Here is a 26,264-nt window from a genome sequence, read left to right as displayed (position 1 = left end):
CCCCTCCAGTGAAATTTGTTTCAATGCTAATGCTGAGTGTTAGCTTTGACAGCCCAGATGCTAAAATTAGACCAGTGCAGAGATGATCTTGGCTCTTGTGCCAGGATGACATGTAAATTCATGAGGCATCCCATATTTTTAAAAGGAAAAAAAATTAACAAAATCTGGGACTTACTTTTAGGTCATTGCATTGCCTTTTCTAAAGTTCCCCTAAACCCCGAACTCGTTCTGCCGTGTTTTCATTGTAGCCACTTAGGATCACCCCTGTGTACCCACGTGCTGCAGAAGGCAGGCTTCCAGCCATCTGCAGCTGTGTGTGTGTGTCCGTGTAAGAGTGTGTATTCTTGTGTGCACACATGTACGTATGCATTCATGGGAATATGTGTGTGCATTCCTACACACACCTTAAAAAGTGACAGCCATCTGCAGGAAGACATGAAACTCCCCCCCGTTTTCCTCCCTTAGCTCTGGATTCTGGATAGACTAATAAACCTTAGCTTTGTGAACACGGCTCTGCAGCATCTTTGGGGCCAGGCTTCCGAGAGTGCTGCAGAGCCCGCCCTCCCTGGGCGGCGTGTGGCAGGTGAAACAGGCTTCCCCACTCACGTGCCAGCCGTGGCGTTCGCCTGCTTAGTGACTTTATGTTTGGCTCCCCCGGGGTAGAGGGGAATGACTAATACATTGCACTTTAAGATTAAGGAGTTTGGTTTAATTTCTTTGTTTTAATTTTCTTTTCTCCCTCATTTGTATGTTTCCATGATTTTGGCTCTCCTTTTCCTTGCCCCAAACTCCAGGAGGTATGTAACCCCCCAGCCTGCTCGCTCGCTCTGCCAAGGCCACTGTACTTGCTACAGCGTTTCCTTATTTTGTTATTTTTGGTTATTTTGTTTTTTAATTGCTGGTGGTAGTGTTACTGCTGCTTCTAACTTACTGTACAGTCCCTAGGGAACTGGCCAGGATCAGGGGTTCATGTTTTCCCTTTTAGGACTAGGGCAGAGTACATCAGACAGCTGGGCACCAGGCCGCGGAGTAATTTAAACTTACTGAATGCGGTAGTGCAAGAAAACATACTAAGTGGGTTTCTAAAAGCAGAGAAGTATTCACTGAATTTTCTCTTGGAAACGTTGGCCAGGCATATTCTGTATGTGTCGCGTTCAAATTGACCACATCTGTGAATCACAGTGATTTCTGAAGAGGAGGGAGAGAGGGAAGGTTTGGCTTTCCGGCACCACGTGCTTCTGATAGGCCCTGATCAGAAGGCACGCCAGAACAGGAAGTAAATGAGACAGCGTGGGACATTTGCCTTTGCATGGGACAGGGAAGTGGCATCTCCTAAACTCAAAGGATGCCAAGTTTGCGGGGGGGGAGATAAACACCAAAAGCCCACCCCAGAAGTCCTAGGTGTTAGGGAGGGTGTTGCAACCTGAGCTCCGTATTTCACGTTCCGTTGTGTTTTTCTCCCTCCTCTCTTCCAGTGAGTATTGTTAAAACCCCAAAATTGGCCTCTTAGTTACGTTGTTGGTCTCTCCTCTCCAATCACTGGTTTGGGCTTATGTTCCTGGAGGACGAGCCCCTCAGGCGTGTGCTCCAGCACTACCTGCCCGGAGAGCCGCACGCAGAGAGATCTGTCCTTAGCACGTTTGGGGACTCGTCAGCGCTAGGGAAGCCGACGCCTGGCCTTCGCCTCGGGGGTGGGAGAGGTCCTGTGAGTTCCACAGGGACTGTCCTAGGTGCGCGCATTGGTCTGTCTGCTTGTTTCATGTCTGTTTCCTTCAACATGGAAATGCTCCCCTGGGCCACCGTGATGCCTCTCACAGCAGAGGTCTCGGCAACGCAGCCGATTGCCAGGGGACATCATCCAGCTTTTGTAATCAGGGAGGGGATCTTTCCAGCTTTGCTTTTCCTCCTAGATTTCCTTCCACCTTCCTCTTTGTCACATCTGACCCCTCCTCCACGACCTCCTAAGCCCCGAGGGCCCCCGGGTGGTCCTGTGGGGGGAGTGCATGGGAGTCAGCATGGGTTGAGGTGTCCAGTGTTCGGAGCCCTGCGTGGGGACGAAGGTCTGAGAGGTAGAAGAGCTGATTTCTCAGGCTCTGAGGTGGGGGCGGGGTGTTCCTTTTTATACCATTTCGGTTCCCGTTCTAAGTAGATTCCTTGTCGTCTTTTTCTTCCTCGTCTGTTTTGGTCCTGCGCAGCCTTTCCCATTTTCCACACGCATGTCATATTTCCATCTGTGGTTTCTTCCTGAATTCATGCCCTAGGGCCTTAGGGACCAGAGGCACATGCTCTCGTCAACTGGCAGATCACTGCTGGTGGGAGGGCCGGCCCCGCACCAGGCCCCGGCAGGTGGGCAGTCGTGCGGGCCAGCGGCAGAGGCCTCCGTACCCTGGGTCTGTGCAGTTCACGATCGATCACGTAACCTCCCCGACACTTCGGGCCCCACACAGAGCCGAGAAACGGACTGAGAAGTCCAGCAGGCTTTCTGCTCGATGCCAGGACCAGGGCTGGGTGCACCTGTCTGTGGTGTTCTGTGCAGCGCTCCAGCCGCCATGTCCCGTTAGGAGACCCGTTACGTGGCAGCACGCCCCTGCTCTCAGCTCAGCTGCCTGTGCTGAGGGACGGGAGACAAAGCAGGACTAAGGTCATACCAGCTCCGCAGCCCATGGGCCTGTCTCTGCGAAGATTGGAGAAGTGATGTTCTCTGGAGGTTAAGTCTTAGCAAGAAGAGCATAGTCTGTCAAGGCAGTAAGAAGTGCGCACAGTGGCATGCGTGTCGTAACACAGGAAGGCCTTTGCATGACTTCTGTGTGGTTCACATTCAGAAAGCTGCCCCTTGCCCCGACATAAGCAGACCAAGACGAGGTCCGGCTCATGGCCGCAAGGGGAGCGGGAGGCCGCTTCACTGAAACAGCCCGCCACCGAGCCTCCCTCCCCAGTGTGAGCATAGCTCCTCGGCCCCAGCCCTGCTGTTTCACGGAGGCGTTAGGGAGGACAGAGAGGCCCTTTGGCGCTCACGGCCCCGCTGTCCGTGCTCCCTTGGCCTGCGCGCCCCTCCCCTAGCTCAGTGGTCAGCGCTTCAGGTGAGAAGTTCGGGCTCGGAAAGGCTCCCGAGCACTTCTCCCACTCACTGGTGGGTTCCTCCCCGATCCGGAAACTCCGCCTTGTCTCCTCCAGGACTCTGGGGAGATGTCATTTGTAGGACACTGGCCCAGGGCCTGAAAGCCATACAGAAGTGCACTATAATCAGCAAGGTAGGGTAGAGGTGAAACCCCAGGAGTTTGGGTTCCACATTCCAGGAAAACTCTAGATTTGATTGTGAAGGGGTTAACACATCTGACGAACCCTGGGCTGGGCGCCCTCACAGTGTAGCTGGGACCGGAGCTGACCCCTCCCCTCTCCGTCCTCCGTGGGCCCATTTCCACCCCTCGACGCTCCCGCTGGCGCCGCTCCAGCCTGGTCAGACGTGCCCCGCGTGTCTTCCGAGCCCGGGGCCCTCCCCACGCCATGCTCTCATCCCACTCTCCTGAGCTCATCTCCAGGCGCCACCCGATTTGCTTGCTCTGCCTGTTCCCACAGACTTTCACTCTGTGAAAGGTGCTTCTGTTTTGGCTCTGTGTCTTGTTACTGATGTAAATCTTGCCATGGTCTCCGTGTCCTCTGGGTGCCCTGCCCCTCGCTTCCTGTTCCCTCGTGCTCTCTGGGGGCTCTGTGTTACGGAGCCTGTGCGGGCCCGTTGGCTCCTGTCCGACGTGCACCTCTGTTTGCTCTGCAGGTGGCAGGGTCAAGACTTGGAAACGACGCTGGTTTATTCTGACCGACAACTGCCTTTACTACTTCGAATACACGACGGTGAGCATCTGCTGGTCCACTGCGGACTGGAGTGGGTCAGGCCTCCGTGTTGCACGACTCCAGTCAGGTGTGGTTAGGGGAGGCCCTGGGGAGGGCTGGCAGGAGACTTGAGGTAAAGAGAAAGAGCTGGGACAGCCCCCCGAGTCGGGGGCCCTGAGGATGGTGGGGACAACCTCTAGCTCTGGACCGGGGCAGGAGAAGGCGGCGGCCCTGCATCGCGCGCGGCATTCAGATGGGGCTGAGAGCCGGGCTGGAAACCGGGAACGTGGTCAGGTGCCAAGAAGGAATCTGTCGCCCCTTGAAAGGGCGATGAAAGTCACCGCGTGGAGAATTCAGGTTTTCCAGATTCGGGAGATGCGGCCCAGGAGGGAAAGATGTAATAGAGGAGGAGGAGGTGAAGTGAAGCAGGAGAAGTCGGGATTACCTGGAGTCTGGTTTCTTCGTCCGTGGAAGGTCTGTGAGTTTTCAGAGGGGACGCAGTCGTGATGCAGATAGATACGTGTGAGTCTGTTTCGTAGTAAGACATGGTGAGAGTGAAACTGAGAAAATACGACGGTCATCAGCGCTGCCTCTGGTGCAGCACCCAGCATGCCTGGCCGGCTGGGCTCACACTGGCCACCCCGCTGTCCCTCGATCCCTCTGGCGTGTCCGTCCTGCTCGGCTGCGTGGGGCTTGTGTCCTGACATAGGTCTTCACTGAGTAGAGGTCACGGATCCCGTGGGATCGTGGAGATTTGGAAAAGTCGTGTCTGACACGTGTAGAGCACGGGGGGACTTGTGTGCTAAGTGGAAGCCCCGGATGCGAGTCTGGGAAGGAACCAGGACCCTGGCGCGCGCCTGAGTGAGGCGTGTCCCCCACGCTGACACCGTGCGAACAGAGCTTCTCGTGCTGGGAGTGGGGATTGGCCCGTGAGGGCGTCACCTGCCCTCAAGGGCTGCCTGTTGTGCCAGTCAGTGATTTTCTCACCTTTTCCCCCCGGAGCACATTCCTTTACGCCCCCACTTCTGCCGGGGCCGTAGTTTGTCTTTTTTCTCAAAGACCTGTGGATAGTGGCATCCTAGCCTCTTTGGGATTTTTTTTCACTATTCTTTGGAGTAAAACGGAACAAAACACTGGCGTCTACGCAGTGTGCCCTGAGTTCTGGAGCGGGCCCAGGGTGATGGTGAGAGTCCCGAATGCCGTGGTTCTTCACGGTGTGGACTGCGGGGGGCATCGCCCGAGTCCCACGCCCCCTTCAGCAGCAGCCAGCGTTGTGTCAGGCCAGAGACAACAGAGGATGGGTCTCTGCAGACGCAGGGGCCTCTGAGTTGAGACGGTGGCTGAGCTTCCACTCAGAACCTCCTGACACAGTGCGGGAAATCTGAGGTCAGGAAGTGGAGGGCGGCAGCTGGGGAAGGCAGAGTGACCTCCGCCTAGTGCAGCGCAGCGACTGAGAGCAGGGACAGAGGCCATAGCTTGGGGCCCTGAGCGGAGGGGCCCTTCCCCACAGAGCCCCGCCGCCTGCCTGTTGCCCTGAGTCCGGGAGACGCAAACGGAGTAGGATTTTCTCCCTCTTTCCATCGGCGAGCAGTAAAGCCTGCTGCTGGGTAGGAGCTGGTGAAACGGGTGCGTGAGGAAGCAGGCCTCGGTCTCCGCAGTGGCCGTGGGGCTCCGGACCGGGCACTAGGTGGGAGAGCCGTCCACAGGGAGCGCGCCCGCCAACAGCCCACCCACCCCCGCACGGACGTCTGCGGTCCCAGCAGAGAGCCAGGGCACAGCGAGTGTGTGAGATCGCCCTGGCCTCCGCTCCCTGCTCTCTCCCGAGACCCTGGAAGGGGCCAGACACAGCGTGATATGTAGACTGTGACGGACGGTTACGTAGTAAGTAAAAATTATAAGGAGTGAACAGGGGACCCAGGACTAAAGTCACTGTCATACAGGGAAGGTTCGAGACCGTCACAGCTCGTATCTGGAAAAGACAAGTTTGCGGACAATTAGGGGAGAGGAAGCTGTTGTGCGGGACAGAGAACAGCGGTCCCAGTACTGCGTCCCGGCACCTGCGCGTTCAGAGGTGCCACTGATGACGGGGTTGTCCCCGAAAAGGAAGAGGGACCTGCGTCTGCGGACGGAGAGAGCACAGGGCCGCGGGGACGTTTGTCGTAGGGGGCTCAGTGCCGAGGCTTAGCCCAGCTACGCCATGACGTTGGAATGACCTTGGGCTGGCAGGTGGCGGGATGTCCCAGAGGGGACGTGTAAAGTGTGCCTGCGGCGACCTTCACTCACATGGGACACTCGGGGGCGGGGGAGGGCTGTGGGGGAGAGGGCCCGCCAAGGCTCTTGTGTTGCGGGCAGGAGTGGAGCTGTCAGGAAGGCAGTTTCTCGTTGAAGAGCCTCCTGTCTGGCGAGGGGACAGCAGGGCAGGAGGTCGTGAGGTCACACACACCACCCTCCCGGGCACTGCCGGCACGGAGCAGGGCATCCCCCCGAGCCCGGGGCTCTCTGGGGTTGCCGACCCCGGACCAGAGGCTGAAGAGATGCACACGGGATCCAGGCAGAGAGGCGAGGGGGTTTTCGGGGTGAGCGAGCCGGGCGTGCTCCCTGCTGGAGGGCCTCCCGCGGGCTCTTCCGGGACACGCGCTGAGTCTGCCCTGGGTGTCCTCCTTGCGGAGGCCCTTGTCACAGGGATCCGTGCACCCGGACGCTCCCTGGCCCTCTTCTGATTGTAGAACATGGGGTGTGGGCCCCGGGAGAAGAGCCGAAGGGCCTGGGTCACGTGTGGGCCAGGGACGTGGTGGGCCGCGTGTCCCTGACCCGGCAGTGACGTCGTTCTGACCTTAACTGTTCTCCAGGACAAGGAGCCCCGCGGGATCATCCCTCTGGAGAATCTGAGTATCCGGGAGGTGGAGGACTCCAAAAAGCCAGTAAGTGTCTGGGGCGCGGGAGAGGACAGAGCGAGTGGGGCAGCCGTTCTTTGAAAGAGATGGAAATTGCCCAGATTTACTTGAAACTGAAAGTAGGGTCATCCCTCTAATTTGGTCTGACTTTAAAATTACCATTAGGGTTCAAGCCAGAGATGAGGCTGTACGTGACCTCTTTGTTCTGTCCACATGCTTCAGTGTCACGTGTGGACAGTCGCGCGGGGGATGGAACTGTCCCTCCTTACAAGGCCGCAGCAGGCACTCCGGCTGGGCCACTCGTGTTAGGACCTCCGGGCGCCTTGTAGATGCCTCCCGTTTGTTTGGGGTGCGCCAGGGCCGCAGGGTGGGCTCTAGAAAGTGTGCGTGTTCTCGGTGTGTTGGGAGTGGAGCGGACGGACACGGGGCTGGTGTGTTTGCTGAGGAGGCTGGTGACCCACCACCTCGTGCTCCGCTGTCCCGCGAGACTCTCCCAGGAAACGTGTGCCCGGGCTCTATGGAGGGCAGAGCGGGCGCCTTCCGCGGGGAGAAGCGCGCGTTTTGTTCTTGGTCAACGGCTGCCTCAGATCTCTGACCCCCCGTCCTCTCTCTTGTGATTCTCAGAACTGCTTTGAGCTTTACATCCCCGACAATAAAGACCAAGTGATCAAGGCCTGCAAGACGGAGGCCGACGGGCGAGTGGTGGAGGGGAACCACACCGTGTACCGCATCTCGGCCCCGACGCCGGAGGAGAAGGAGGAGTGGATCAAGTGCATCAAGTAGGTGACCTGCGGGGCGGGCGGGCGTCCCCCGAGCGGTGCGGTCGGCTCGCACGCGTATCGCTCTGGCCGCTGCTGGCTCGCACACGAACTGCTCCGGCCGCTGCCGGCTCGCACGCCTACCGCTCCGGCCGCTGCTGGCTCGCACACCTACCGCTCCGGCCGCTGCATGCACCCCCGCCCTGCTCCGGGCCCGCGAGGGAGAGCCTCGGGGCAGAGTCTGACCGGACTTCCAGACTGCTTTCCAGCAGACCCTACACGTGTGGCCGTGGCAGCACGTTTGTGAGCGCGCCTCGGGTCTGGGCTTCTGGCAGTGGCCCTCGTGGGTCCCTTCTAGGCAGCGGAGCCGTCTGTTCACCGGGCGGTCTGCGTCTTAGGAGGCAGGCCTCACGGCCAGGACGGCAGCTCCGTGGAGACAGCAGTCCTAATGTTTCATCATTTCCGAGGAGTCTTGTCCCACTGACAGATGAAGAAGCTGCCCGGAGTCCCATGGCCACGCTCTGGGGTCATGGAATAGACCCCCCCACCCTTGACCGCTGTCTGTGGGGAGGCTGAGGGTCTCTCCTGCGGGGAGGAGGGTTCTTAGGCTTCCTTGGGTGTAGACAGAGCGCGACGCGGGGCTCAGCTGAGCTGCACAGCGTGAGGGTGATGACGGTCTACAGCTGTCCTCTCCCTCCTTGGGACTTCCACGAAGCCTGTGTGACTTCCCCAGAGGCCAGGAGGCCACCCCGACTGGGTGATCCAAGGCCCTGCGGACCCCCCACTCCCCGGGACGTTCATGCTCCTGCCGTGGCCACAGCCTGTTCCTAAGGGGGAGCACTCAAGTTTGGGGTGTGTTTTGGTATCGCTGCTGAAGCTACTACAGGGTCTGGCCAGGGTTGAACAGCAGGCGGGGCACTGAAGAAGGACCCGTGGGGGCTCCTGGCGGTCTGCTTGGAAGTCCTGGTCTGAAGAGAGGGGCCGGGGTCAGGCTGCCCAGTGCTGAGTTCCCTCTGATGCAGGCACCTGCCCGGCCTCCTGCCAGACCCTGGGCCTCCCCGGAGACGGGCACCCCTCCTGCCCCTTCGGCGGGATGGGGATAACTGCTGGGACGTTTTGGGGTGAGGCAGTGTCGTGGGGGGACCCCGGCAGCTCCCCTCCTCGATGTGAGCTCTCTGACCCTCACCCATAGACGAGGCAGCCCAGTGTCCCGGAGTCAGTACCAGCGATGAGACTGCAGAGCCTGCCGCGCGTGACGGGCCGTGGGCGATGTGTGGACACACTGACTCACTCTGTTGCGCGTGGAAACCGGTACCACGTCACGTGGTAACTAATGAATTTAATTGAAAACTTTAGGGCCGTGACCCGAGGTCTGGGCAGAGGAGTGGCCATGCCCGGGGCGTCCAGCCGGCGAGTGACCCTCCGTCACGGGTCCTGCACTCCGTTTTTACGGTGCATTTTTTTAAAAACACTTAACTCTTGTGTCCTTGTCAAGTGTCTCTTCAGCGTATGGCTCGAAGGAAGGGATGTACGTTCTCGGGTCGGGTGACCAGCTGGTGTCGCAGTAGCTGGCCAGGTGGTGTGAGGCACCCGTGTGCGCCGGTTACTGTCTGGGCCCCGCCGGGTCTCCCCGCGGCGGCACGGGGCGGTGACAGCTGCCCCTGAGCGCTGTTTTGCGGTGTGTCTGTGGCTGTGTGTTCTGTCCGTCACGGGGTCTTACTCCTGCAGCCAGAGCCACTGAGCGTCCTGGAGAGTCGCGTTTGGGATTGTCCTGTCTTTAGTGCAGGTGCGCGCTGTCCCCTGGGGCTGGCTCAGTCCTGCAGGGGCCTGGGGCGGGATTCGCACTCCGTGTTCTTGCGCTCCGGGGACCAGCACCTCGCCCGTCAGCGTGGCCCGCGAAGCATGGTGGTCCCCGTTTCACAGATGCGCTGAGGTGCAGCAAGGCGGGTGACCCATCCGGAGCAATGGAGGTGGCACCGGTCTTCAGCCTGAGCCTCGCGACCCAGCAAGACGCACCCCTGACCGCCGCGTGGCAAGCGGCGCCTTCGTGTCCTTGGCTCTCGACACTGAAACTGAGGCCTTTGAGGCAAGGTCCCTGGGACGCGTGCCAGGGACTGTCGGTTCTAGCTGCCCCAGGGAGCTGTGGAAACCCTCGTTGGGGACACGTCACCCCTGGTGATAGGCCACCGTCTGTTTGCCAAGCCTGTCATTTACCTGGTGAGGCGCAGAGCCCGTGGTCAGCGGGGCTCACGGCACCACGTGCTGGACGGTTGGGAAGGACAGGAGTGCGGGGGTGGCCCTGCTGTCATTGTCATGTGCTGGGGTAGTGACATGGAGGCTCCCTCCCTGCCAGGGTGTGGACACGAGCAGGCCTGGCCAGCCGCACCCTGAGGCCCCGTGACCGTGTGGATGGACACGTGTGGTCTTAGTTATCAGGCTGGTGCACCTGGGACTCGGAATTTGCCTGGCTCCGACCGTGGCAGCCATCAGAGTGGCACGTGTCAGGCCGCCGTGGGCCACGATTGTGTGGCGTTTGCTGTCGTTGTGGACTGAGGTCACACACTGTCTCGGGCTGGCATCTGGTAAGAGCGTGTAGTACCGTGTTCCGAAGCCCAGTTAGGTAGAAGTGGGCAGCGAACAGCCCAGAATGACCTTGTTGCCCATACCGTGGGTCTCAGAGCTTGTCCCGGAAGTCGTGTACGGGCATGGTGAAGGTTGATGCCACTGATGTGGCCTTGGCAGTCAGGTGGCAGGGGACACAAGGGCCGCTGGCAAGCGCCTGTCCGGAGTGATGTCCTGGCTCTGTCCCTCAGTCTGTTCTGTTTTCTCCCTCTGTGTGTCCAGGGCCGCCATCAGCAGGGACCCTTTCTACGAGATGCTGGCGGCGCGGAAGAAGAAGGTCTCCTCCACGAAGAGACACTGAGCCTGCCCAGCGAGCGGCGCCGGCGTGCGAGGCGTGAGAGGGCCCAGGCTCTTCCTCCCGTCACCCCCACAGATGTGGGGGGCTGGGCTGCCGGACAGGGCTGTCCCCTGCTGGGCATCACCCTGAGTTCCTAGAGACTGGCTTCAGCTTTGCCATTTGTTTTTAAGTGGGAGAAGGGGAGGAGTTTGCAGGGGGAGAGGGGTCTGACGCCCGTCAGGCGTGGGGTTGGGAGCCTTTCTCTCTCCAAAGAACGGGGCCCCTCTCGGCACGTCAGCCTCCTTGCAAGTCTCCCGCTCGGCAGGTGTGACGGCAGAGCTCGAAGCCAACTGTTTACCTCTCGGTTATTTCCCTGTGAAGCGGCCTTCCGCCCTGCGCCGTGAACACACGTCGGTGTATTCTGTGTTCGGAGAAGAGTGGTCCGGAAGAGAAGCCACGTACTATAAAGATATATTTTTGTTTTTTAAAGAGAGAAAAAGCTAAAGTAGAGCAGTCCAGAGGCGTTCTGCCTGGGCCGGGGTGGGAGCCCCCTGGTAGCCGCTGGCGGGAGCCGGCTTCTCGGCAGCCGGAGGCCCAGGGCGGTGGACACGGGTGAGGCCGGGCCCCGGGGGCCAGCGGTGGGGCTGGTGCTTCTCCGTCCCGGGGGCTGGGGACGCTGAGCAGGGAGAATCGCTGGGCTTTCCCGTTTCTGCTCTTTCCAAGCTCCTTCTCGTGGGGCTTCAAAATGCCAAGTCCGCATTTTCCCTTGAGCTAAGTACCCAGTAACCAAAACTGTGAGGAAGGCGGTCCCCGAGGCCCGTCTCCTCCTCCTCCTCCCCCAGAGCTACGGTCCTCGTTTTAGAGGAAGGAGCAGGTCTTACCTGATCACCTTAGGTCTTCAGCTTTTTCTGCCTCAACTCTGGCCCCAACCTGGACTACTGTCTCCCATATGGGGGTGGGGGACTGGGGGGGCTTCATCTGCCCGGCGGGGGCAGGCGGAGCGCGAGGGGGACGAGGCCTGGCTCACGTCCTTCCTCCCCGACGGCCTAACTCACGGCGCGGAGGGAGCCACGAAGCGCGGCGTCCTCCCGCCGTCCTCTCAGGGACTCTCGGGGCCGCTCCCGCCGCCCGTCAGGCCGGCGCCGGTGCAGGCCAGGCAGCGGCCGGCTCAGGCCATCCCAGTGCCACCGCGTCCCCCGGGACCGGGCGGCACACGCACCGCCTCTCGGAGAAGGCGGAGAGCTGCCGGTCTCCTCGGGCAGCGGGACCCCGGCTCCTCCGGCTCCGTCAGGGCAGGCGGGCCTCTCTGGACATGGCCTTTGTGAAAGGGCGTGATCGGGGGTGCTGGCGGGGGGACTCTCGGGGCCCCCCTCCTACAGGCCCTCCCTAGAGCGGCTGCAGGCGTGCTCGTGCCGGAGCTCGTAAGGGGACCGGAGGGTGTCCGGGCCGGCCTGCCCCGCCGCCGGCCGCGCCCCTGCACTGGTTCCCGCACAGCCCGAGGGGCACCAGATCAGTGTTAGTCTATTTACCTGACTGTAAATATCCGTGTATAGTTTCTCTCCTTTTAGATTATTTTGTATTTGTTTAAAAAAAGTTTTGTTAAAATATAAAATATAAAGAAGTGACTGAAAATTGTTAACAGGGTTTTAAAAAAATTATAATTATTATCGCAGTTGTTTTCGTTCCTCTGGTTTTTTTGCGTTGTAAACCGGCACCAAGGAGCCGCAGCAAATAAAGTCCGGATCTGCCCCCGCACCCCCGCACTCTGTGGCCTCTTTCCTCCGCGGCGGCCTGGGAGCAGGACGGTCCCGCTCGGCGGCCGGCGGCCCGGCCTGCCCTGTGGGTGCAGGGACGTCCGCGGGGAGCGGCTCTGTCTCCTCTGAGGAGACGCAGGCGACAGCAGCGGCCTTGGGCCCGGGCGAGAGGAGCGGCAAACTCCGGCTGTGCTCGGAGATGAGGGAGGTGCCTTCCCCGGCGGGATTTCGGCACGTCCGTCTCCGGGGCAGCCCGCGGGGCGTCCGCGAGGAGTTGAGTGTGCGTGCCCTCGAAGGCAGGGCGCACGGCCCGGAGCGGGGCGACGGACGAGGCCGGGCCCGGCCCTGAAGCGGCAGCGAGCTCACATCCCTGCGGCTTGCCGGCGTGGGTCGCGTGGCCGTCGGCGTTGCCTCCTGCAGGCCTCCTTGATTGGGCAGGTGTCCGGAGCACGTAGCTTTCTGAAATCGGCCCCGTGAACGGCATCTCCGAGAAACCAGCGTCCTTCACGTGCTGTGGGCCAGCGCGGCCCTTTCCCATCGATTCTGGACGCCGGCCCACAGCCCAGCCCGCCCTCCCATCCTCACTGCGTTCCTGCAGAGCGCAAAGGGGCGGGCCGTCTCCGCCCGGCCGCCCCCCCCCGCCCCCTCTTGCCCCCGGAGCCCTCCCATCTGCCCGCTCCCTGCGATCCTGGCCCAGGCATCCCACTGCCAGGGAGCTTCTAGACCCTCACCCCGTGCTCCCTACCAGCACCCTGGGCACCCTACACTGATTTTCTCATCTGTTTGGAAAGGAATGCTCTGTTGTACAGCTTGCTGCATTTCCCAAAATCACACTGAATTTTAATTGCACAGGGGTCTGTCTCAGCCCAGGCCGAGTCCACGGGAGCCCTTCTCTGGGCTTGTGCCCCAGTGCAGGGAAGGCGGGGTGCTTGGTCCTACGCACACAGATCGAAGGTTCAGAGAGCCGGGTGAACTTAGAGCCCTGCCCCAGGACCCTGCTGGACAGGCTTCTCTGGCACTGGCTGGTCTTACCTGAGACTGTCCACCCCTAGGCCTGTGTCTCCAAGGGCCACAGCCTCCAGGACAGCGCAAGACAGGACCCAACACCCTTCCAGTGGAGTGAAAACATCCCAATTCCTTTGTCCAGTCCAGTCCTCCATGACCCCTGTCTGAAGTCACCAGGGCCGGAGTGTCCTGCTGGCCTTTCTCTGAAAAGCCGCCGGGACGCTTCGCTGGGTTTGCTTCTGCCAGTGGGATTCGGGGGAGGGTCTGACTGCCACTCTGGGAGCTGTTGGGTTTCGCTCCTCATCTTGGCTGCCAGGAAGCCCAGAATCAGAGGCACAATGGCCTGTGACTCAGTCCTGCTCTGTACTTGCCCTGCTTCGTACTGATGTTTTTATTAGATTTCGTTGTTTAGAGCAGTTTGGGGATGACAGTGCTAACGAAGGGAAGGTACAGAGATTTCCCGTTTGCCTCCTGCCGCGATCTGCACGGCCTCCCCTCCCGTCGGTGTCCCGGTCAGAGGGTCCGTGTGACACAACTGCTGCGTCCACACAGACACAGCAGCACCCTCAGCCCGCGTCCACACAGACACAGTGGCACCCGGAGTCCGCAGGGTGTGTCTGGTTCACCTGGCGCGTTTGCTCCAGGGCTCTAGACAGACGCGATCACCTGTATGCGTCTTTACGGTGTCCTGCCTCAGACATCCTGTGCCGCACCTGTCCCTCCCTCTCTCCCGGACTTCCTGCTGGCCCCTAGCTCTACCTCTCCCAGCACATCACGCAACTGGAATCCTGCAGTCTGTAGCCTGTACGTTCCCTTTTAATCACACTTTGACCCTTTATCTTTTTATTTTTTATTTTTTAATTTTTTTTTAAAGACTTTATTTATTTATTTGACAGACAGAGATCACAAGCAGGCAGAGATGCAGGCGGGGGTGGGGGGAAGCAGGCTCCCTGCTGAGCAGAGAGCCCAACGCGGGGCTCGATCCCAGGACCCTGAGATCATGACCTGAGCCGCAGGCAGAGGCCCCAACCCTTTATCTTTTTAAAAAATATTTTTGAGAGTGAGTAAAAGAGGACACAAGCACGGAGAGTGGGGGGAGCCAGACGAGAGGGAGACAGAGGATCTTCAGCAGGCTCCACGCCCAGCGCGGAGCCCAACATGGGACTCGGTCTTACAACCCCGAGAAGGGGACCTGAGTCGAAATCCAGAGTGAGATGCTTAACCGACTGAGCCACCCGGGCACCCCCCTCCCTTATTCTATTATTACTATAATATAAATCTGGATTTATCAACTTGTTTTCCTTTTTGTGAAGAGAAAATTTATCAATAAAATAAGAACAAAAACTTCAAAAAACTGCCAAGGTCTTGGGTCCAGGTCTGAGCCTACTACACACTAGCTTTTGTGTTTTAGGAGTTGTGGGATCTTGGTGATACTTCTTCCTCTTTTTTTTTTTTTTTTAAGATTTTATTTATTTGACACAGAGACAGAGAGGGAACATAAGAAGGGGGAGCGGGTGAGGGAGAAGCAGGCTTCCCACAGAGCAGGGAGCCTGTAGCGGGGCTCCATCCTAGGACCCCGGGATCATGACTTGAGCCAAAGGCAGAGGCTTAACGACTGAGCCACCCAGGGGCCTCCATGTGATTCTTCTTAAAGGAAAGTAGAACAGCGTACCATGGAGTAGATGGTACTGGTGGGGTCCCGGGCGATGTCCTGGGGAAAGATGTGGCATTTGGTGGTCTGCAGGAACAGGTCGGCCCCTCTCAGGACCAGAGGCGCAGCCTGGGAACTTAGACCCGACCATCCAGCTCTTCCCGCTGTGGGTTCATCTTCCTGAAATGATCTGACAGGGCAGAGGAGTCCTTTTCCAAATTTCCCTGGGAGCAATCGTCTCAATGTCCAATCCTGTCCCGTCTGCCTTCCTAGATTTTGAAGGAAACCCTGTGGCTGGGGCCAGCACCCTCCGAAAACCACTCGGCACCTGCCAGAGAATGGCTTCTCTTGCATGGACGATGGGGAGCTAGGATGACCGGTTCCCTAACTGCCGTGACAATGACGATGTGTTTTCACATCCGCAGACCAGGCAGTGTCGCAGGGCTGGCAACCCCGGGCTCTCCCGGGGAGTGTGTCCTTTGGTTGCCTTGCTGTCGCGGGGCCAGGCCTCTGCCCCCGGGGCTGGTCCTGGGTGCCTGCCGCCGGCAGGGCCGACCCCAGCCTCGGATGCAGGGCGCCCCCGTGCGGCTTCAGCCCCCACCTCACTGGACGGCTGGCTGCAGGTGTGCTCGGCGCTGTACCCGGAACCCACGTGCCTCCTCCCGGCTTCCTGGTGTCTGCAGAGGGGCCGTTGGAAACAAAGCAGGCGTCTCTGTAACGAGGCCGCCCCGTGTCGACGGGGCCGCAGGAGGGCAGCCTTGCCGTCAGCAGACACACAGACCTGACAGCATCACGGACACGTTCGGGGGTGCGGTGCCACCGGCGAGGACAGCGCCCCAGCTCCTGCGGGAGCACCTGACACTCCATCATCCCTCCTTGCAGCCTGAGCTCGCCGGGCCTGGAGGCTTGACCTCACCTGCCTGCAGACCTGCTCATCTCGTCGTCTGAGAATCAGGCTGAGACCTTTCGCTCTCGGAGTGGGGTAGAGCCGCCTCTCCCTGCTGAGAGCTCCGACCTGGACACATCAGCCCTCCCGCTGTCGTAACCCTCCTGTCTTCGCTGGGGCAGAGGGAAACCGCGTCTGGAAAAAGTCTGTGTGTCTGCACCACCCGAGAACCGCCAGGAAAGCAGGTCTAATCATTTATGAGCCACTGGCCCCCCGCAAAGCTAACCGAGCTACAGATGATCTCTGGAAAATTACACAGAAGCCCTGAGTGCCCGGTCCTGAGCCCCTGTGCAGGCTCCGGGGTGAGCAACCCCGTCTCTGCCGGCGGGTGAGTCCCAGGGACCCTTCTGGGACGGAAACCAGGGAGCTCTGCATTTCAGGCCAAGTCAAGTTTGCCGCTGCGTCTGGGTGTGGTCCCTGTGCAATATTCGGCTGCTCGGACCAGTGTAGCAAAATCACAGACGGGGCGGCCGAAACCGCAGAAACATCTTCCTCCCGGTCCTGAGGGCCGGGAAGTCCAGCGTCCGGGGAGGCCCTCCGGCTTCTCACCGTGTCCTCACAGGACAGGGGAGGCAGAGGGGCTGGAGGAAGCAAGCTCTCCGGGGCCTTCTGCCCGTTTCCCGGGAGAACCCCCCCAGCCCGGTTGGCAGAGAGACGTTGGACGTGACCTTGAGAGGAGGCATCGCCAAAGAGAGTCTCGACAAAAGTGTCAGAGACTAGCTGGGCCCGTGGCTGCTTCCGTCCGCGGGATTAACCTGCAGGGCTCTTCAGAGTTCCCAAGAGGGCAGTCCCTGTCCCCAGGCCATGGTTCGATGCCATGGCCTCCTGTCAGCCAAGCCCACCACACCCGGCGGGCTTTGCCCGTCAACAGCTGCTAAGACCACAGGGTCGTGCGGCGCCCCCGGGACACGGACGCCAAGTGTCTGAGCTCTGCGTGCCTTCTTCCAAGGGGTGTCGGCGCAGGAGAAGGACGGGCTCCTTTGGTGAGTCCTTAGCAGGCGCCGAGCCTCCTGGGCAGTGGCGCGTGGACCCGGGCGCTGGGCGGGCCCCGCGGGGTGTCGGTAGACACTGGGGGACGCACCCGCCTAAGATGCAGGTGCACCGTGGGCCCGGAGTCCGGAGAGCCTCTCGACACAGAAGTCAGCGTCGTGTGCGGAGGACACGGGGGCACTTCCTGTTGACCCCGGGTTGAAATATCAGTGAGCAGTTAGCGCAAGTCAGCCCCGTTTCTCGGAGGCAAACAGTTCCCGGGGAGCAGAGCCCAAATAGCCTTTGTACGTTCACAGGTGAGTGCAGATTCCGGGCAGACAGGATGTGCCCGCGGGCAAACGTCGGTATTTGTTGGTACCTGTGTTAACCTTGTTCAACTTCCCGGTGCTTCTGACTTGACCTTCAGCTTGCGACTCAAGGCTTGGGACTGGAAATGTCCACGGACGGGAGAATATTCTTTCGAGAGTGTGTCCAAAAAATTTTCTACCTCCTACCTACACACAGAACATTTCACTTCTGACCCTTCCGGGTCCTCCCCCCGCCCCTGCCCCGGACACACACGCACCAAGCAGTCCTCCGTGTCCTACAGTTTAGCTCTGTCCTGACCCCTCTCCCTGGAGAGAGACCCCACCGGTCAAGGGCCCCATCCCACGAGATGCAAGTAGGGCGTCCCCGGGTAACCCCCAGCTCTGTCTGACGGGGCTCCCTGCTGGGGGTTCCCACGATCCCTCCTCGGCTTCGGTAATCTGCTAGAGGGGCTCACGGGACTCAGGGAAGCACGCTTGCTGGTTAGAGGACACGGTATGACAGAGGCCACAGATGAGCAGCCAGAGGAGGAGATACATAAAATGAGCTCCAGGGCGTTCTCAAGGGCAGGAACTTGGGTCCCCGTGGAGGTGGGGTGTGTGACCCTCCCCTTATACAGGGGTGTGTTCATTAGCCCGGAACCTCCCCAAACCCTGTGCTCTTGGGATTCCATGGAGGCTTCCTCACGTAGGCCCGATCGATCGCTGGTCCATTTCCAGCCCCTCTCCGCTCCCTGAAGTCCCGAGCGTCTGGCCGTGGCTTGTGGTCTCTGGTGACCAGCCCCCGTCTCGGAGGAGGTTTTACTCTTACAGGCAGGTCTGAGCCCTTGTGAGTTAATTTTGTATGCGGGAGGAGGTAAGGGCTAGAGGGAGGCCCTCTATCCCGGTCCTGATCGTGGACCAAAGTATTCTGTTCCTCGTCCTTAGTTGGGATGACTGACAGCCGCCGAGGGTTGTGTGTGTTTCGTCCATGGCTTTTCTGCACAGACGCCGTAGCTCACGCGGTTTTTCTCTCTTCGTGTATCCATATGGCTGTTCCACTGAGTCACATTTCTAGTGGCCAATCAACTCTGCATCCCTGGGGTAAAATCCACTGGGTCTTGGGTTTTTAAGAATACATTACTGGCTGGGGCACCTGGGTGGCTCAGTGGGTTAAAGCCTCTGCCTTCGGCTCAGGTCATGATCTCAGGGTCCTGGGATCGAGCCCCGCATCGGACTCCCTGCTCAGCGGGGAGCCTGCTTCCTCCTCTCTCTCTCTGCCTGCCTCTCCGTCTACTTGTGATCTGTCAAATAAATAAAATCTATTAAAAAAAAAATACATTACTGGATTCAGTATGTTGATATTTTAAGATTTTATTTTTTTATTCGAGAGAGAGAGAGCATGAGTGGGGGGTGGGGACGGGCAGAGGCAGAGGGACAAGCAAGCTTCCCGCTGAGCAGGGAGCCCGACGTGGGGCTTGATCCCAGGACCCCGGGATCATGACCTGAGCCAAAGGCAGATGCTTAATGAGTGAGCCCCCCGTGTGCCCACTATTGTTAACATTTTGTCAAGGATTGTTTGCACCTGCATTCCTGAGGGGTGTGGTGATACGGTCCTCGGAGCCGTCACACTAGCTTATCAGCTCTGGGACAGCGGGGATCCTGTCTCTTGAGGTATCTCTGGGTTCAGTTCCCAGACCGTGCCTGGCTCAGGAAGGGCCTTCGGGACACGTCTGATGAATAAGTGAATGCAGGACAACAAACCGCAGGTAGGTTTATGCCAGCCAGGACCGTGGGAGCAGCTGTGAGCACCAGGAGAGTGGATCGGGCCGCGTGAGCGCAGCGGGAAGGCTGTGCTGAGTCTTCAGGTGGTTCACGCTGTCCGGGTAGAGGTGCTGCGAAGCCATGGGAGGAAGAAGCAGCACAGGAAGGAGAAAAAGGAGCCGGCTTCTGGGGTGCCGCCCCTCTCTTCCTGTCCTGGGCTCGTTCCCATCCACCCGACAGCGGGCTACCTGCCTGCTGAACTCCTTCCCTACGCTTGGCTCTACGCAGCCCAGATTCTCCCTCTGACACCTGCGGCTGCGTCATCTCTGCCCACTTCTAAACAAACCGAACCCGGGCAGCTTCCTCTGTGGTTGCAGAAGGACCGTGGAAGTCAGCTCCGTGCTAATACCATCGTGACGTAGTCCGAGCCCTCTACCGGGACGCGGACGTCCCTCTGCTACGTGTGGGGCTTTTGTTTGTCCTTTCTGATCAGGAGCCATGATTATTATCTACTGACTGCCCGCTATGACAACAAATACCTTATTTCTGCAGGTTAAGTAAGCCCGCGATGCTCTTTGACAGCACGCATTTGTGTAGTCAGGACACCGGAGTGAGCTAAGAGGCCGGGGGCTCCAGCCAGCACACGGCGCAGACGGGCGCTGCGTCCATTCCTCTGCTTGATGCCCGTCTGCCCTGGAGTGGCCAGACCCTGAGGCTGTCGACTGTGGTTCTGGCAGCGGCTTCTCTAACTGCCCAGAGAGAACACCCTGTTCTGGGCTCCAGTCCCCCTCGCCACCCTGCACGGGGCCCTCCGACGGCTTGTGCTCCGTGGCCCCCCACGCCTGCCCTCTCTCTGCAGTTCCGTCACTGCTCAGGCCACCGAGACAGCCGTGAAAGTATCCCCAGCCCTCCTGAAACTTTTTATGTCCAGATATTTTCACACTTGCAGAAAAGTCGCCAGCAAGGTGCGGAGAGACCCCATACAGCTTTCCCCTATCTCCCAGCTTTTAAATATTTTTCTACATTTCGTTTTTTTCTGTTCTTAGGTTTTAGACTTCCGATTATAGCTGTTTCTTCCTCATTGTGTCTCCAAGTGTCTGAGGACCTCTGTTTAGTCTGGAGGGCTAACTTACAGCCTCCTTCTGCCTCATGGCTGATCTGGGGGAGAGAACTGCCATCAACAGAAGTGCTTCGTGTCAGATTTTCTGTTTTCCCCTGAGAAACTTCCTATAGAGTTTCTCTCGGGTTTTTCTAGTCCCAGATCTTGCGGTGGACGGGCTTCCTGATTCAGGAGTTCCCTGATCTTTTAATGTTCGCGGATCCATTTCCAATGAGGGGCAGTTCCCACACACACAACACGAAGCAATTCGTTTTAATTCAACCCAGTTCTGACCCCGTCTACCCAAAGATTGCATCAGATTCCACAGGTTAAGGGCCCGGTCCTACAAGACTGTCCCCCATCCCCGACGTCAGATGCCAGTCGCAAGCACAGCTGAGAGCCTGCGGATTTGCTATGCGTCAGAGGTTCCAATGACCCCCTCCTTCGGTTGGGTGCATCCCCCAGAGCGGCTCACAGAACTCAGGGGAACACTTACTCCCATTGAATGGTTTATTCAAGGCTCTGATAAGGAATGCAGGTCAAGGGCCAGATGGAGAGAAACTTAAGGTGAGACGTCGGGAAGTGGCGCAGCGCGTCCACGCTCTCTCCAGGGATGCGGCTCTCCCTGTCCGTGCACCCCCCACCAGCCTGAAGCTCTCTGAACACTGTCCTTTTGGGGTTTTACGGAGGCTTCGTTACACAGGCATGCTTGATTAAACCTCTAGCCCCTCACCCCTCCTGGCGTTCAACCCTGTGTTCCCAGTTGGTTCCCCAGGAACCAGCCCCCACCCTTGGGTGTTCTTCCTAAGGAACCTCATTAACATAAACCCAGGTGCGGGAGTCGTGGGGTTGGTTGCGAATAACGGGACGCAGCCGTGGCTCTGACGACGCGTCGCAGTAACTGAGGACAAGAAGCCAGTCATGACCAGGGATGCTGCCCTTGCTCTTCTCACTCGGGAAAGCCCAAGGGCTCCGGGAGCCGGGAGCCAGGGACTTCCCTATCTTCCCAGAGATCCGCTATCTCCAGGTCTGGTCATTCTCCAGCGGTGCGTCGCCGTGGTGCTCTGAACGACCGGGGGTTGGACCAGCCTCGGGTGTCTTCGGACGTCACGCTGGACTTGCCTCTTTCCGGGGACGACTCTGTCTGTGTTTCGTCTTCCCCCTGAATCTGCGACACGCCCCGGCCACATGCGTGGCCATCCCGGGACGCGGCCGCCGGAGCGCCGTTGGAGTGTGACGGTCTCTACGTGGAGGTGATTTGAAGTTTGGTTTTCCCTGCCTCTCCCAGTAATGCAGAAGGACGCACGTCCCGGGTCACGCCGCTGGTCCATCCTGCACTTTGAGGAGGCAGGCCGTTCGTAGACGGTCGGACTGTCCCCCAGACATTCGGAACTTGTGTTTCCCCCTGGTCTTTCCCTTCTTTCCTAGCTGCCGTCTGCGAAACAGGTGAGCGGGCAGCATGTTGGTGGGTGTGACATGCCGGGGCGGTCCTGCGGTCCCGGGCGACCAGGCAGGGCTGGGTGGAGCAAAGCCAGCTCTCTGCTTGGGCCTTGGGTCTCCAAGCCAGGGCTCTGCTTTGTGGCACATCTGAAAGGTATTCGGACAAAGAGCTCTTTTTTAAAGCCACACGTCTCCAGGGCTCATGACCGGCGGGCATCCCTTGGGCTGCCATCGGGGAGCCCAGCCTGGCTCAGGTGTACCTGTCCAAAGCCCCCCTTTCTGTTTTGATCTGAATGGTTTTCAAACCCCTTCCTGGGTCCCGCACGCCTTTTCTCATCTCAGAAGCACCTGTTTGTCGTTGAAGGAGTTCCCGGAGGAACGTGGTTCCCATCATGTCCGTGGGACAGGCCCGGCCCTGCGCTGCCGATGCCAGTGTCCTGTGCCTCGAATCCTGAAAACACACTGAGCCGCACACTCGTGCTCTGTTCCCATGTGAGAAACATCTTGGTTCTTTCTCCATCTGAGGCGGCCGGCGCTTGCTCTCCGGCCCGACGGCCCTTGCTGGTTCTCTCTGTGCCATGCGCGCACAGGTGGCCTGTTGCCCTGGATAAGGTAGCCTGCCGGGGGCCGTGGTACGCGCCGTTCGTTCCATGCAGCCCCGGTGCACCCGGTGCGGACCAGGTCTTCTGGGGGTAGTGAAGAGTCAAAGACCAAAAGGCTCTGTGTTCTGGGGCTGATTCCCCAGGGCGCTCCGTTTCCCACCGAGCAGAAACCTTCCGTTAGCAAAGTGAGTCCTTGCTCCGTACATGCCCGTTTGGGCGACGGTCTCCGTGGAGGACCCACGGCCTCCTCTCCTCCGGCGCCCGGTCTGTGGTGCCTGCTGGGCCCCGCGAGCTTTCTCTCAGGAAAGCCCCCGAACTGGAGGGGGGAGGCCTGGTGGTCCCGAGCCCTCTGGCCAAAACCTCTTCCTTCATACCTTCCTTCTGCTGAGCGGACTCGGGACCTGCTGGGCCGGGGAGTCGGGCGCTGGCCCCTCCCCTCCAGGCCGCCCCTGCTAGGACGAGGGGGCAGCCCGTGACCTGTGAGGCAGTGGTGCTCAGAGGCTGGGGCGGCTGCCCACAGAGCCCAGGAAGCTCGCCTTTTCCTAAACTTCCTGAACAGAATAACCTGTGCCTGCCAGAGGCTTTCCCTGAGAGGATCTCACTCAGCCTCCTCGGGCTCTGCCAGCCTCAAGGCCGTTCTCTCCCTGGGCTTCTCCTGGCCTCCTGCCTTTCGGCAGGGCTGACCTCGGCCCTCCCGTCCCTGGACGATGACATGGCCAGCTTCGGCCCTTCCTGCTGCTACCCAGAACTCGGCCAGCCCACTCTGGGGGGCAGCGCCTTGATCTCTGACTACCTGTGTGGCCTCCAGGGGGGGGGGGGCAGGCAGAGGCTCTCCCAGCTCAGACGTGTACCCAGTGTTCCTTGAGAGTGGCTCCCAGGGACCTAGAGCAAGTGGCAAGTGGGCCCCCAACTCGGCCTTGCATTCCCACACCTGGATTTGGTCTCGTGTTTGGCAGCTCTGGTGGGAGGCTGCCTCGGTGACGGGCCTGCAGGGCTTTCTCTGTGTCCCCACCGGGCGCAATCCGGGTTCTGGCACTACGGCCAGGGCCCTTGGCCTCTCCTGCCTGAGCTCACTTGCTGGGTGTCCCGAATGAGGACGGGGTCCCTCCCCGTTAAACCAGTGTTCACCGTATCACCGTAGTGGCTCAGGATGTCCATTTTTAAAAAAGATTTTATTTATTTGAAAGCAGACGCTAACGACTGAGCCCCCCCAGACGCCCCTCAAAATGTCTGTTGCACAGAACATTCGGGTCAGAAGGCGGGGAGATCCCGATGCACGAAGGGAGCAAGGACTCTAGCCGGCGCGCAGTGGAGCCGATACAATGTGGCCAACGGCTTCTTCGTCGGAGCCCCCAGCCCCGGCACAACACACGGGTGCGCCCACGCCGCAAAGCTCAGCTCCTGATTTTAATGGACTTGTTTCTAATTAAGAATCTAATCTTCAGGGGCGCCTGGGTGGCTCAGTGGTTAAGCCTCTGCCTTCGGCTCAGGTCATGATCTCAGGGTCCTGGGATCGAGCCCCGCATCGGGCTCTCTGCTCAGCGGGGAGCCTGCTTCCTCCCTCTCTCTCTGCCTGCTTCTGATCTGTCAAAATAATGAATAAATTCTTTAAAAAAAAAAAAAAAAAGAATCTAATCTTCAGAATTCAGCAGAGAACCGTCTTTTCTGAGTTACGCGTTAGGAAACCATCCTGTGTGAGCCAGCGTGGACCGGAACGGAGACTGCTGTGCCGGGACGAAGGAGTGGGAAGAGCCGGCCGTGGAGCGAGCTAAGGGGCAGGTCGGAGGCAACGAGACGCGCTCACACTCAAGGGAAGTCGACCGGGAGCCTCCAGACTCCGCATCCTCGTGACCAGAGCCAGCAGGTGGGTGGGGAGGCAGAGGGCGGGGACGTGCCTGTGCAGGTGACACGGGGGCCAGGCTGGGGCCACCCTGCACGGTTGGGATGCCCAGAGCCCCTCCGGCGTCAGGAGTCATGATGTGAGGACAGTGATCGGGTGTCAAGCGACGACCGAGTGAGGAATTACAGAGGGACCAGAGTGGTAACTCGCAGGAACGAGGGAGCGCGGTGCCCCACGGAAGCTCCAGGCGGGGGACGCGTGTGTCTGTGCACCACCGTGGGCCTCCGGCCGCCGTGGGCGTTCCTTGGCCACGCGAGCGCGGCGTGGTCGGGAGACCGTGTTCGGAGAAGCGTCGTCCTAGAGCTTCAGACGCTCGGCCTGGGATGGAACCTGCGGGGCCCCGGCGTTCGGTCTTCCTGTTCGTGGGTCCAGCTCCGTTCTCGGGCCCAGCGTGGCTCCGTCGTGCCTGGCGTTGGCTTGTCTCGCTGACCCTTTCCGACCGCTGGCTCTCGGCCTGGCGGTCGGGGGCGGCGGGTTTCCCTGGGGCGGAGAGAGCGGACACACCGGCGCCGGCGGCTCCACTCGCTCCGTGCTGTGTCCTCTCTGTCCCTGTAGTCTGGCTCGGAGCTCGGCTCGTGCGCGGCGCGTCTGGTGTCGCGGGAGGCGTGAGCGGACGGTCCCCAGCCGCTGTGTGCAAACGCGCTCTTCTATTTCCAGCCCCGCTCCGACGCGCCTCTGACAGGCCCTTCCTGCTTGGCAACGAGAAAACTAAATTTAACGCAGCTTAACCCGGTAAACAGTCCCGTGGGGCGTTTTTCTCCGTCATCGCTGGGTTTAAAGCTTTGTGCGTCTCCGGTAAACACCCGGCCCCTTCAGGTGTGAGGGCCGCAGCCTGCCTTCCGGCCCACGCTCCTTTCCAAACCCGGCAGCCCGCGGCGGGCGATGGGGGGGGAGGGGGACAGTGACAGCTCTCTGTCCCGGCACGCACCCCTGCAGCCGGCCTGGGAAGCCGGCCGGTGCGGTACCGCCCGGGGACGTCTGTGTCCGTGGCTGGCTGCAGCTGGGGGGCGGTGAGGCTTCTCGTCCGATTCTGGGGTTGCGTGGTGACATGTGGCCACCTCTGCTGGTCTCGGGTACCACCCCCCACCAGCCTCCCAGCTGGGGATCCACCCACGCATGTGGACGCGTGAGACGGACCCGCTGCCCAGTCCCCCTTCTCCGGGGCAACCTGTCGGTGGCAGAGTGGTGTGGCCCGTCTCCGGTCCCTTCTGCTGCCTCTGTGGGTCCACAGGAACCTGAGGAACCTGAGGACTCCCAGCCCCACCTCAGAGCACGGGGGTGGTGGGCGTTGTCTCGGCCAAGCCCTTCTTCACCCCAGTGTGGACATACCTGCGGGTTCGGTTTCTCAACCAGTTTCCGGGGGGAGTTGCCTCTGCCGTTGCCCAGGGCTCTCCAGACTTCAGGGAGGGTGATGTGATGTCACAGCAGATGGGGAGCACTTCTTACCCCCCCCCGACATACACAGAGTTTCCCTGGCTGCCCCTGTCACCCTTGACCACCTCTGGGGGGGGCGGTGCTGGCATGGGAGGGAAAGCGAGCGGCACATGCCGGGACCATGTTCCCTGTGGAGTGGGAGTGGGTTTTCTTTCCCACCGTTTCTGCCCCCCCGGAGCACAGGCGCCTGACCCCTCCAGGGCGCATGTTCTAAAAGCTAAGGGAAAGGCAGCCGTGTCGTGCGACAGCTCCTCACCTCGGCGAAGCCTTTCTCTCCCCCCGTTCCTGTTCTGTGCCATGATCCCGTGGCCCCGACGGGAAGCAGCAGCACCCCGGGATGAGGGGAATGAAGGCGAGACTTCTGTTCTCCCCAAAACCCTAGACATCGAGACTCCTGGCTCCATGCAGAAATCTTCTGGTCAATAAAGAACCACCGGACAGCTTAGAATGAAGAAAAAAACTCTTGCACAGTCTGGAGGCCAGAAGTCGGAAATCAGGGTTTTGCGGGGAGCCCGTTCCCTCTGCAGGCCCTGGGGAAGGATCCTTCTGGCCTCTTCCAGCCCCTGGCAGTGCCCACAGTCCTCGGCGTCCCAGGGCTGCAGCTGCCCCTGTCCATCTCTGTCCCTATGGCCCGTGGCCTTCTCCCCTGTGTCCGTTTTCTTCCACGTACCTTCAAACCCATGGAGGGGCGTGGCCTTGATTCTTGGGGGTGGGTGGGGAGGGGTTCCTCTGGGGCAGCCCTGTCTTTCCAGGCTATAAGCTACAGGAAACCCACCCATGCTTCTTCAAGCCTAAAGGACTGGGGTTTTTTCTTCACGGGACCTGACGCTCAAGGGCAGGTGGGTCTCAGGACCCCTGGAACGTTCCGGAATGCTGTCAGGACTGTCTCCTTTCTCACTCCTGCTCTGTTCACCTGCTCTTCCGCTCTCCTCCTCGGGCAGGCCACGCCCACTGCTCCTGGACCCCCACGTTACCATTTCAGCCCCCCGGAAGAGGGCTGCTCAGCCCTTCCTGAA

The 26,264-nt window shown here is 59.9% G+C and overlaps 1 protein-coding gene, 1 long non-coding RNA gene and 1 other non-coding gene across 7 annotated transcripts in view; all 3 read left to right on the top strand.

The window, feature by feature from the left end:
- CYTH1 (cytohesin 1) overlaps positions 1-12,134 on the top strand; it is a 78,778-nt gene extending 66,644 nt beyond the window's left edge. For 3 of the 5 annotated variants that reach the window (XM_032321961.1, XM_032321959.1, XM_032321962.1), the window contains exons 10-13: positions 3,771-3,849; positions 6,678-6,749; positions 7,347-7,501; positions 10,325-12,134. In XM_032321961.1, coding sequence (XP_032177852.1) covers positions 3,771-3,849; positions 6,678-6,749; positions 7,347-7,501; positions 10,325-10,403 — 385 coding nt within the window. In that variant the 3' untranslated portion in view covers positions 10,404-12,134. The remainder of the gene's footprint in view (positions 1-3,770; positions 3,850-6,677; positions 6,750-7,346; positions 7,502-10,324) is intronic. The other 2 variants (XM_032321957.1, XM_032321958.1) reach the window with 2 other exon arrangements.
- On the top strand, positions 37-140 carry LOC116578590. Its single transcript, XR_004280959.1, has one exon. It is a non-coding gene; the product is annotated as a U6 spliceosomal RNA (small nuclear RNA).
- A 6,751-nt stretch (positions 12,135-18,885) lies between the features above and the next one.
- LOC116578210 lies at positions 18,886-25,923 on the top strand. Its single transcript, XR_004280774.1, has 3 exons — positions 18,886-21,804; positions 23,557-23,778; positions 24,472-25,923. It is a non-coding gene; the product is annotated as an uncharacterized LOC116578210 (long non-coding RNA).
- Positions 25,924-26,264: the final 341 nt, after the last annotated feature.

This window comes from Mustela erminea, chromosome 18, assembly GCF_009829155.1.
Source record: "Mustela erminea isolate mMusErm1 chromosome 18, mMusErm1.Pri, whole genome shotgun sequence".
NCBI lineage: Eukaryota > Metazoa > Chordata > Mammalia > Carnivora > Mustelidae > Mustela > Mustela erminea.
Note: the sequence above shows the minus strand (reverse complement) of the source record. Positions and strands in the feature narration are given on the sequence as shown.